Source organism: Drosophila innubila, assembly GCF_004354385.1.
Source record: "Drosophila innubila isolate TH190305 chromosome 2L unlocalized genomic scaffold, UK_Dinn_1.0 5_B_2L, whole genome shotgun sequence".
Lineage (NCBI taxonomy): Eukaryota > Metazoa > Arthropoda > Insecta > Diptera > Drosophilidae > Drosophila > Drosophila innubila.
Window position 1 is genome coordinate 4,551,526 of NW_022995373.1, and position 13,227 is coordinate 4,564,752.

General features: G+C 32.8%; 1 protein-coding gene across 1 annotated transcript; it reads right to left on the reverse strand.

Moving 5' to 3' along the window:
- Positions 1–8,938: 8,938 nt before the first annotated feature.
- On the reverse strand, positions 8,939–12,497 carry LOC117782583 (cytochrome P450 307a1-like; the record flags this gene model as incomplete). Its single annotated transcript, XM_034619605.1, has 2 exons — positions 8,939–10,657; positions 12,116–12,497. Coding segments are annotated over 2 exons (1,692 nt in total), but the record flags the coding sequence as incomplete, so codon positions are not given.
- Positions 12,498–13,227: the final 730 nt, after the last annotated feature.

A 13,227-nucleotide genomic window follows, 5' to 3' on the forward strand; every position in this document is an offset into this window, starting at 1 on the left:
CACATGTCCACCAGTCCTAATTCGTCCAGTTCGGGCAGAAAAAACTCGGTCAACATTGCCCTATAGCGCGCTGAGGCCCAATTGCGTGGCACGTCGTCTGGTCGATGTTTCGGGGCTCATTTCGACGTCCTCGGCTACAGCGGCGATATTCTCGGCAGAACGGGCGCTCCGGGGCCGGCCACTCTTGGCAACGTCTCGTGTGGTCCCATACTCTTCAAGGTTAGTGGCTAAACGGCGCAGTGTTTGCGCAGTCGGTGTCGGACGGCCGAGAAATCGGCGACGGAATTCGCGCTGCGCCAACACCACGGACGAATTGTTACGCAAAAAAATAGACACAATTATTCCGCGTTCTTGGGGAGTGTATCGCTCCATGGCTTATTCACTTGTATTCTGTATCTGTCTAGTCCACAAATGTCAAAACAGATTTGACATTGGCGGCCATTTGCAAAAATGAGAGCATCTTCCAATAGGGTGATTTCTTTTGCGCCACCTTGTACAATTCACAATACTCTGTTGCAACGTATAGTCTGTAAAGGATCTGGAAAATTAATTTGATTGCAAATTAAATTTCAATTTGCACATCTACTCCATAGTTAATGACGCCAAAGGAATACTTGGTTTCATTCAAACGTTGGTCGTAAGAATTTAATGATCCTTCCACCCCTAAACTCGTTAACGTCTCTTTAGTTCGTCCCATATTGGAATACTGTTCATGCATTTGGTGCCCGCAGTATGAAAAAAACCAGAATCAAATTGAATCTGTTCAAAAGCAATTTTCGCTTTTTGCCTTACGTGGTTTAAACTGGAATTCCAAGCAACGTTTATCACCGTACTCCAGTAGGCTTCTTCGTCTTAATCTTCCGTCTATAATTAATCGTAGGAAAACTCTTGGTGTTGTTTTTTTTTTACATATTGATTATTGGCGAGATTGATTCTAGTTTAGGCCCACCAGGCATTACCAGCCCATATCAATGCGGACGACAGTCCGCGCTATCACTGCGGACGACAGTTTGCGCTAGTGACGAAAGCAGCATGAAGGGTGCGAAAGGCGACTAGCAATATATACAGCTAACAATGAAAATTTGCTATGACTGTCCGATTAGATCGAGTTATATACTGATCGAAAGTTTTAGTCCTAACTTACAATGTGGCATCCTAAAACTTTTTCTAACTCACCTGGGTCATGAGATACGGAGGTGTAAATGATTGCAGACAATGGGGCTGTTGGGGCTTTTTGATAAAATTTTTTATTTTTTAACAATTCTAATTAAAAATAAGCGATCACCCAAATCCATTAACTGGCTCAAAAGAAAAATTGATTTGAAATTTTTAGTGGTCTCCTCAAAATAAAATAAAAAGTCAGTTTGTTTGTCTGTTTGCATCAAAGCGCTTAACAAGCTTAAATGTAATAAGGGGATTTATTTCTTTTCGAAAATCTAGAAATGTTTGTTCTACGACTTTTTGAAAAAACCGCTAGCTTTGCGGGAAAATAAAAATATAAATTAGTAAAAAGAAAAGAAACAAAAATTGGCATTCGGCACTGCGCAAAAAGTTTTTTTTATGTAAGTGCACAATGCCCATTTTCGTTTTTTTTTATTCATTTATATTTTTATTTAAAATTAAATTTAAATTAAATTTTTTTTGCAAAGCTGCATTAAATGAGCGTCGTTAAAGATCTGATTCATTAAAATCTATGGAGAAACGGCGATATAATAATATTTTATATCTATGCATGCTTTTCTTGATTTTTATGACTTCATTGTAGAGCGGCATGACCTTTAGTATAAACTTTTTTTGTGTTTTTTAAGATATCCTAACCAAGCTCACAGAAATTGAATTTGTTATTGTCTTACACATTATGAGCAAAGTTGACTTAAGTCGGGCGACTATATCATATAGTTGCCATAGGAACGATCGGTCGAAAATCCAGTTTTAGTATGAAAAACCTTTTTGTTTTTTTCTGATATTTTAATTAAACTGACAAAATATGCATTTAAGATGGTCATTTGACTATTAAATTTGTTTCTATATATATAGCTATATTAATTACTCATCGTTAAGTATGTTTACCGTTAAAATCTATGAAGAGACGGCTAAGTAATAAGCATATAACCAATGAAACAAGTTTTTCGCAAAGGTTGACTTTCAACTGATCGGTCCCATGGAAGCTATATGTTATAGTGGTCCGATTCCAACCAAATTTGGACAGGTTGTATAAGACGATACGAGATTCTTAATTTGTCAGTTTGGTAATGATAACTTAAATAATAAAAGAGTTTTTCGTGTTAAAGGTTGCTTATCGACCGTTCGTATCGATCATTCTTATGGCAGCTATATGATATAGTGCTCCGATTTCATCCAAATTTGGTTAGGATGTAAAGGACAAATAAAGTTACCCAATTTCTGAGTTTGATTGAGATATCTTTAAAAACAAAAAAAAATTTTCATACAAAAACTTATTTTCTACAGATCGGTCCTATGGCAGCTATATGATATAGTAGACCGATTTGAACCAACTTCGGTAAGGATGCATAAGACAAGATATCTTAAAAAACAAAAATGTTTTTCTTACTAAAGCTTGATTTTAGACCGATCGGTCCTATGGCAGGTATATGATATAGTGAACAGACTCGAACCGAAATTGGTGAAGATGTCAAGGACAATATAGAATACACAATTTGTGAGTTAGGTTAAAATATCTTAGAAAATAAAAGAGTTTTTCATACTAAAGGTGGATTTTCAACCGATCGTTCCTATAGCAGCTATTTTGAATAGTGATCCGATTTGAACCAAATTTGGTAGGAATATAAACACATTACTAGATATACAACCTGTGCGATTGGTTGATATATCTCAAGAAATAACACAACTTTTCATACTAAAGATGGATTTTCGACCGATCGATCCTATGACAGCTACACGATATAGTAATCCGATTTTAACCAAAGCACACAAAAAATGTACAGCTCTACAATGAGTCATAAAAATCAAGAAAAACATTCGTTGACATAAAGCTTTATTATATCATCGTTTTTCTATAGATTTTAATAAATCATATTTAAAACGACGCACAGAGGGTCAATCTTTGATTTTGGTACAAAAATCATATCTTTTGACCAATAAATATATTTCAAAAATTTAAAAAGCATTTGATATAAAACTTCTGAAGCTTTGTTCTGCTTGATAAACCCACTGGTTGATTCAGGGTTTTTGGTCAAAGTTGAAAAATATTTTCAACAGTGTGCTTAGGCGCACCCAGATGCATGAAAGAGAATTGATTAACAAAGACTCCTGTGGTAGTGGGATCGAGTCCAAATATGTCCAATTTTAGTTCTATTCCATCAAAGTAAAAAAATAACCTAATTTTAGTGCTTTTTTTAAACATAACTGGGATAAAAAGTCAACAAGTGAAGAAAGAAAATTCTACCGCATTTTATTAGAAATGAATGTACTTTTCATATGAAAACAAAAACATAAAGATCGGTTGTATAACTTGACAACAAACCAGTTTCAAAGTTTGCATTTTTATGAAAATTTGCACATTTGTGCGCGCACTGAAAAATGGGTCAACTTTGAGAGGCTGTCACGCCCACAATTCATACCTGATTTCAAAAATCTTTTGGAATTGTAAATTACAATTTGTAATCTTTGAAGATTTTTCTAACGCATGCATTTATTAATTTTACAATCGCTTTCATCGAAAAAATGATTTTAATACAGTCCCCACCCCTTTCGTCCCACTGTACGACGCTCAATTAATGCAGTTTTGCAAAAAAAATTAAAACCGAAGTTCATAAATTTTTTCGATTTTTCCTTAAATATTAAAGTAAAAAAAAGCCTAAAAAAAAACAACATATTGTTAATTTTTAAATTAATAGCTCTTAAACTACTGGCTTAAATCTTAGACTGTGCATTTATGAATTACAAATATATTTGTTAGCTTTCAGGTAGCTTTCAGTAAAGCTTTTGAAAAGCGGTTTTGGCATTCTTGAGTAATGATGACTAAAGTGGGAGCACCTCTAAAAAAAAGGCAGAAAAAAGCAAAATTTTAAACAATTCTAAAAAAAAACTCCGCCATAAAAAAATAAAAATAAAGTTTTTTTCATGTCTATCCAAAAAAGTGGGTTTGGTTCAATTCAGAAGAAAAAAGTCAAAATTTGTTCCCTAGTGTTATATGTAATTTTTAAAAAATGAAACTTATAATGATTTCGGTCTCTGATTTATACTGTTACTAATTTTATTACAAATATCTATTGATCTGATTGTGGTTCTCTGGGTTTTCCCCAATCTATTTAACAAATGTTGGATCATTTAATATTTTATTGTATTTCGCTAGACTTTTAATTCTTATATTAATTTTTTCATTGTTAATTTGTTTTATTTTTATATCATTTCAGTTAATTTTAATTTTAAATTTATTTCCATAATTTTATTTTAACTTGTGTCAACTGTTCGTAGTTGACACTAAATAAAAACACTAAATAAAGACACTAAATAAATAAAAGCTCCGAAACTAGCCGTGGTACATGAATCAGGGACTGCAAATAATAAGTATGAGTTTGTAAAAGAAAAAAAAGGAAAAATACACGTAAGTTATTTTTTTAAGGCAAATTCGAAAACATGATATCCTTTAAATATAAATTATAAATTTAAACATTTTTAGTTATTAAAATAAACTAAAAAAATATTAAACAATAAATTGTATATATCAATTGCTAATAACTTAAAAAATAAGTAAAAGAGTATATTTTGTTCGTTAGAGTGTATGTAACAGGGAGAAGGAGGCATCTCCGACCCTAAAAGTATATATATTCTTAGTCATGTCCGGCTGTCCGTCCGCGTGAGCGCCTAGACCTCAAAGACTCCAAATGCGTTGGAGCAGGTCAAGATTGTTTTAAAATTTTGACACGCCCCCTTCCGCCCCCGCATATTGCGAAAAAAAAACCCACGCTCACAGTTTTCAATATAATACAGCTTTTATGGTAACTAACGTTATCTATTAATATTATCTATAATCTCACTTAACCACAGCAAGATCGGACAAGTAGAACAGAAGTAATAGCTAACCAAAGTTAATAATAAAGTTATTATTTCAATATAATCACCTAAAAGTATGCAGTAGTTTTTATTAGGTAGTAATTTCTTTAAAGTACTTTTATATATATTGAAATAAGTAACGGCTATGGTCGGGATCTCGACTATAGCCATTCCCACTTGTTTTACTTTGAATCATATTATATTAATTAAAGGAGTATTTAGACAAAATTTGAAGCCTAAAAATTATGCAAATAATTTGTATTTCAACTTCTATTTCAATTTTACATTTCGATTTTTTTGAACAATTACAATATGTAAGAAAAAAAGAAAAAAATTAAGTTTTTTTTTAAACAGAAAATTGATCGGGGTAAAAGTAAGAAAAATTTTCGTTTGAATAGAATTGAGCCAAAACTACAAACACTGCCTCGAAATATTAACAAGATTTTTGATTTTATGTTAAAAATTATGAAATTATAATTAAAGTAAAATGAAAGCCTACAAAAAATTACATTTAAATCCAATAACGACAGCTTATTACGTTCAGTGAAGTTATTAGAACCTTATGTTATAATAGTGAGCGCAGAGTACACGAAAAGGATTGGTGCATAAAGAAATAGATAGTGGAAGTTACATTCTAGTAGGCCTACAAGGAATAGAGAAGTTAAGACCACTTAAAAAAAAGAAGAATCTATATCGCCATTAATTAGCTTTTGAATAAAAAGTACACCAAGAGTTTTTCTACTGTCAGTTTATGAGGGCGGGAAGGTTTGAAAGTAGGAGTTTACTGGAGGAAGATGGTAACCGAAGATTGGGGTCCCAAGAGGACCCAAGGAAGAATATAAAAAATTGCGGGGACCATATACATGAGCAACATTCCAGATGAGGACGTAGTAACACATAAAAAGTTTAGTGTTATAAGGATCGTTGGCAGCATTTGTTATAGAGGAAATTTTTAATGCTAAAGTAAAGTAGAACTGAATGGAAAATCTAGAACGCTGTAATGGAAAATTATAAATTGTATTGGTTCTAGGATAGGGTTGAGAACGACTGAAATTCATACACATACACTTAGAGCATTTCAGAGGAAGATGATTAGCCAAGCACCATAGTTGCATAGAATTTAGGTCGTTTTGTTGTTTTGTTTTTTTAGATCCGGTACTTAAAAAAAGTTCAGGGGTCTATTGGGTTTGCTATAAAGAATATGTGCGTAACAGACAGTAGGAGACGTGGCATATGGTATATACATTCTTGATCAGTATCAATAGTCGAGTCGGTATACCATTGCCCGTCTGTCCGTCTGTCTGTCCGTCTGTATGTCTGTATGAACACCTAGATCTCAGAGACTATAAGAGCTAGAGACACCAAACTTAAAATTTAGGTTCCTCTATATTGCAAGCAGATAAAGTTTGTTTCAAAATGCGACCACGCACCTATTATCGCCCACAAATAATAAAAAAAATGTTGTATCCAAATTATAAGAACAATTTAAAAGCTATTGACACCAAATTTGATATGTAGATTCCTCTATATTGCAGGCAGATCAAGTTTGTTTCTTTTTTTGGATCGGACCACTATATCATTTAGCGCCCATAGGAATAATCGGTCGAAAATCAAGTTTTAGTATGAAAAACCTTTTTGTTTTATGAGATATCGTAACCAAACTGAGTTTACTTACTTAGTTTTATATATCCTGACCGAAGTTAGTTCATATTGGATCGGTCATAGGACCAATCCGGCGAAAATCTTAACCAAACTAACAGAATATGCATTGAAGCTGGTCTTATACATCCTTACCGAATTAAAGCAAGTAGTCGAAAATTTAATAAATCGCTCTGCAAGAGTGAGTGAGCTAAATGTTTTTGAATTTTTAGTAGTCTTTGCATTTTTCATAGTAAGTACGGGGTCTCCGACAGTCGAGTATGCTCGACTGTAGCTCCGCGAGCGAAGCGAGGAGGGGGCGCAGCCCCCTAGTTTTGACTGATGTCAATGTTGAAGTTTATTTTCTTTTTTATTTAAATTACATAAAAGGCTACGAAATGTCATTAAAAAATCATCTTAAATTTTTATAGTTTATTTGCGCCAATTGTATGAACATTAGAGTACATCGATTTGTATGGCAAAAAAAAATTACAAATGATAACCCAAGGTCGTAAACTAAGGTCAATTTTATGACTTTATTACCACGAAACCATATTTCTAAAATCAATTTTTAGTCCCCGCTTTTTGAGTTGAAAAAAGTGTTTGAAATCTTTAATCTTGATATTGTGAAGAATATGAATATGAAGAAGATAACATTAAATAAAAAAACAATAAAATTTAAAAATAAGTTGGTGGAGCCGGGAATCGAACTTACGACTTAATTTCAAAATAATAAATTAAAAATTTCGGACCTTCAACCAACCGAGACTGTTGCGAATTACCTGCCAAATTGCCATACGGATTGTTAAAGTACTCTATTTCAAAATTTTAAAAAAGGTGTGTTAACATTGAATGTTCATATTATACAGTGGTCGGCATATTTATTTTGACAAAACGTAAAGTTAAATCTACTCATAATTTAAACAAACTTTATGAAGATTTTAGTATCAATGAAAAGGTCATTTAAATCCTGTTTAAATGATATAAAATTTTACTTAACCCATTTAGTACCCATTGAAAATTTTAAATAAAATAAAGTAAAAATCTACTTTATTGACTTTTTTTTATGGATTAAACAAAAAATGTTTTGATGCAAAAAGTTTCTTCAAACAATTCTAATAGTGATTTTTTAAATGGGATGATATCAGAAAAATTTTGTATGAAAAGGAGGAAAATGTGGGTAAAATAGTCATTTTTAGCAATTTTCAAAAAATCATAAAAAATATAAGCAAAGGGATTTTGGAAAAATTCTTTTTGCAGTCACTATTAGAATTCTATTAAGTAACTTTTTGCATTAAAACATTTTATGCTGAAGCCCGAGATAAAAAAAATTCAAAAATTTGACTCAATTCTACGTCGACATAAATTCAAAATTTTCAATGGGTACTTAATGGGTTAAGGAAATTTTTGTATCATTCAAACAGGATTTAAATGACCTTTTCATTGATGTTAAAATCTTCATAAAGTTAGTTCAAGTTATGAGTAGATTGAACTTTACATTTTGTCAAAATAAATATGCCGACCACTGTATGTCAATACAACATTAATAAAAAACGTTGAATGTTGATATACAATTAAAATTACATGCCAACATAAATTTATTGATTTAAAAAACACACGTCGAAGACGGAGTTCGAACTTCGAACCTGCGATTGGTTGAACAGTACCTGAACTCCGCGACTCAGTACACTACGCCAAAAGAGCCCACGGGTTACCATCTGCCAAACTGCAATTATAACAGCATCTTCACGTTATCAAGTTATGATTACTGCCCTCACCCAGTTAAATACATAGATATATTTATTTTTTTAATATCTTCGCTATTTACTGACTGATCAGAATGATATTTTCAGCAAACATCTAGGACACTTCCTACTTCGTCTATGCAAAATCTCTAGGTTTAAATTGTTCTTATAATTTGAATATGAAATTTTTTAAGTCTATTTTTGGACGATAAAAGGGGTGGCCGAATTCCGAAACAAACTTGATCTACTTGCGATATAGAGGAACCTAAATTTCAAGTTTGGTGTCTCTATCTCTTATATTCTCCGAGATCTAGGCGGTCATACAGACGGACAGACAGACAGACGGACATTGCTATATCGACTCGGCTATTGATGCTGATCAAGAATATATATACTTTATAGGGTATGCCACGCCTCCTTCTGTCTGTTACGCACATTTTCTTTTAAAACAAATTTAATTGACCTCTGTACTTTTTTTAAGTACGGGGTCTAATTAAATAGTAAGAAGTAATAATAAATAAGATTCCCATAGTATTATAACATTTTATTTGACATCGCAATTAAATAATTATAAATATATTAATGTACACATTTTCAGTCTTTTGAAAAACTCGTCATGAACTTTACTGCGCTTAGACTTAAAGTATAGACTTTTAATATGTATAAATTGTCTTTTATTGCCTTTTAATAACAGTTACAGTCTTACACGAAAATGACAATACCAAAATTTGTAAACTAATGAAATCCGGCATAACGTTAACTGTTTTTTTTAACAAAAATTTCGAGTAAATGAACTATCTGAGCTGACAAATAATTGGTAATTAATTATATTATTGACTATGAGCTACACAATAAAATAATTTAGGATATTTGATAAGAAATTCTTATAGTAAGATTCCTTATATGCATATATTTGGGATATACACATTACATTCTAGGTGTCAATACTAATGGAAATGTAACTGCAGGTAATGCGACGGTGGCCGAATTAATTGTGATAGTTGAAAGATCGGCACTGGTTATATTATAACTTTGTATAATATTTGCAAGCATGATAAAGCCAAATCCACGCACTAAATTCTGTCCAATGCATGTGCGCTTTCCAATACTAAATGGCAAAAAATGGGGGATATTTTTTCTTAATTGATACTTGTGTGGTTCACAATCCCCATTTAAATTCTTGCCTAAACTATTTCGTCTGATATACGGATTTTTGACAAAGTCGTGGTATATTCCAGCATCCTTTTCGAATTCAATACCTGAATCGGATTCCTCGGAGCATCTCCTACTCTCATAGAATTTGGATGATGTTGCAACACTTATACTTTTTTCTTCTAAAAACCGTTCTGGATAAAAAGTATCGGGATTACTCCAGTATTTTTGGCTCATGTTAAGTGCATAATTATTTATAAACACAATACTGCCGGTAGTAACGCCATATCCTGATATCTGAGTATCTTCTGTAGCCACATGTGGCACAATTGGAGACGATGAGTATCGCAAAACTTCGAATATAGTAGCCATGGTATAAGGCATGTTTTCCATATCATGCAATGTAATATTTCTTTGTCCATTTTCGGATATAAAATCTACTTCACTTTGAATTCTATTACCAATTTCTGGATCTCTTGCTATGTAGGCTAGACAAAGCATTACTAAATTTCCTACGGCTGAGTGACCACCAATAAAGTCTTCTAGCATAAATATAATTGTGTTACGGGAAACATTCTTATTTTCCATTAGACTTTTTAAAAGTGCATCAGTGAAGTCGTTATCTGGCTCATCTATGTCGATATTTAACTCTCTTTGATTGATAACACGATCTAAAATAAATTTCCGAATAGTTGAAGACCAGTGACATATTCTTTTCGTGTGTTTTTTGTAAAACGGTAAAAGCCAGGGCAGAAAATCTAATGGATATCCTTGATTAATTTCGTAAAAGATTTCATCGAAGTACTGCACAATTTTTTGAAATTCGGTGTCCTCATAATCGAAGCGCATTGAGCACATGTATTGACTAAACATATTCGCACATGCCTTGAGAATGAGAGGCTTAATATCAAATGGTTCGCCGGGCGTAATAACATTTCTCATCTTCTGCATTAAATTGTTAATTTCTTCGCAACCAATACGTGACATTTTTGTAAAATATGATGACGATTCCCGGGGGGAGCAGTGCCGCCTCGCTAAATTTCGTCGTTTTTGCTGTAATAGTGACCAATCGCAGAGTGCAAGAGCTGTGGAATAAAGAAATATTTATTATTTGTTATTTTTTAAAGGGCAGATATACACTGAGAAATTCTTTTATACAATGTTTTAATTAATTTTTAATAATTTTTTAGATTTTATTCAAATTTTCTTCAAGATGTATAATACAATACCAATTACAGCTAGTTTAGATAATAAATCTTAAAAAACTACAACAAGTTCCATACTAAACCATAATTTTCAACCAATCGTGAGATATCTTAAAGAACATCAAAGATTTTCATACTAATGGTTAATATTGAACCGATCGTTTCTATGTGAGCTAGTGATGCGATCCGACCGGTTCCGACAAAGGTAATGCTTGCAGAAAGGAGATGGAAATGTACCAAGTTTCATAGAAAAGATTTTATTTCTGAGACTAGTTTGCTTAGAAAACGTTGGAAAGACTGACAGACAGTAATATATCGACCCATCTCTTCCTGATCAAGAATATATGTACTTTATGGGCCTGCCATTAGGGACAAAATTGCAATTCCCTCTGTAAGAATATAAAAATAAAAACATTCAAGTTGAAAGGTAAAAAACCACTCTGCAATTGGAGCTATGCTCTGGCTAAATCAGAATTTAATAGGCTAAACATTTTAAAAAAGGCAGTAAGCGAAAATCATTCATAAATATAACAGTTCAAGGTCATAAAAAGATAATGTAGAAGCTACGGTTATATTATGATTTAGAGGTAATTATCAAATTTATAAGTCGAAAGCACTAAACTAAATTGCTTAAGCTTTAAGTTATTTTTTAGGTGTACAACTATAAGTGTACAAGTTTGATAAATTTGCTTATTATCTGAACACATAAACCGGCACACAGGCTACACAGAGGAGAGCATAGATGACTCGAGGTCTGATTAACAAACAACAACACACAAAACACTTGCATATTTCTAAGGAGCAAGGCTTGTTATACAGCTGTTTCAAGAGACGAAAATCTCTATAATCGGCACCGTTGTTCTGACTTACCCAGCGATCGAAGCCTAATATCAGTTTTGCGTCGTTAGAACCAGTTGAGAGTTCTAAGACGCAAAATTAACAAAAGTAGTTTAAAAGCTGATGTCGCCATCTGTGTGTTGTTGCTGCTATTATTGTGTTGAAGCACCATAGACATTTACATCTTATAACTATACAAGAGGCTATCTGTGAAACATTTTGGATTACCAATCTTATTATTTGACAATCATATAGAAGTTGAAGGACCAACAGATAAAGTGATTTGAAAAAAAGATGTTAAAGAGTAAATTTATTTCCCTTCAAGCATTAGCGTTTTTCGACGACAATACTCTAAACTACAGAATAGTAGTTCTTACATCTTGTGCTGTCCTATGACTGCCAGTAAAAAAAAAAATAAGTTCTGGATATTGTTTGGTACCCGTAGATCACTATACAAATCTGTTAAAATCTAGTAAAATACAACGAATTGGTGAGACTTACAGTTATTCCGGTCACCGCCAAACAGTTTATGGTACCGCAAGAAATCTGGTCGTCCACCAAAAAACTTTCCATTTTTGTTGAGAACCTCCCTTATCAACTCCAGGTTGTTGACTATTAGACATCGGGTTTGACCAAGAGTTAAGGAGTAAATATCACCATAATGATTTGTTAGTGCTTCAAATCCTTCAAACGGATTCTTAAAACGGCCGACTATATCTAAGTTTCCGATTATTGGCCAAGGGCGCGGCCCAGGCGCTTGAACAAACTTGCGGGTAACTTGATCGGCATTCGACAATCCAATTCTGACATTTGCTCTCCGTTTACAGCCGAAAATAATGAGAACATATGATAGGACTAGCACTACTAATACAAATCCGACAATCGAATAAAATAAAATATCGAAGAACATTTTGTTAAATTAAAATAAAACTAATCGTTCTTGATTTTACACAAATATTGATGTCAATATTATATAAAGCAAACAAATAACCGTCGCACTGAGTTTTTATAGTTTTACCAAACGGCAGGCAACGTTCGTTCCGTTTCGTTCCGTTCGCTTTGAGATCGGTTGCTTTTCAAAGCACTTTCTTCTCTTACGTTTTATTTTAATGGCGATGTCAGAATGCGCGCAAGTACATTCATAAATATGCACATAAATATGTGTACAGTACACTGTACACATACAGTATGTCAAGTAATTGTTTTGTCAAAGAAAAAATTGCACATACTATGTATTTGTTCCTCATATTATTAGGAATTGTTCAGCCCAATGGATAGATTTTCACTTTTTGTTTGCATCAAAGCGATAAAAAAAACCTAAGATCTAATGATGGGGATTTATTCCTTTTCGAAAATCTAGAAATGTTTGTTCTACGACTTTTTGAAAAAAAAAAAACGATAGTTAAGTGGGAAAACGCTATAACCCTCAACAGTTTCCAAACCATAGAAGCTACAGATATGTTCTATATATCAATGGAAACGTATGTTTGAGGGCTTTTAGGCGTACCTTTAAGCTTTTTTTTAAAGTATTCAGGTAACATTTTACAGGTGAAATATGGTTTTGCAGCTTACATTTTGGCGATTTCTGACAAAACAGCTCTAACGATTTTTAT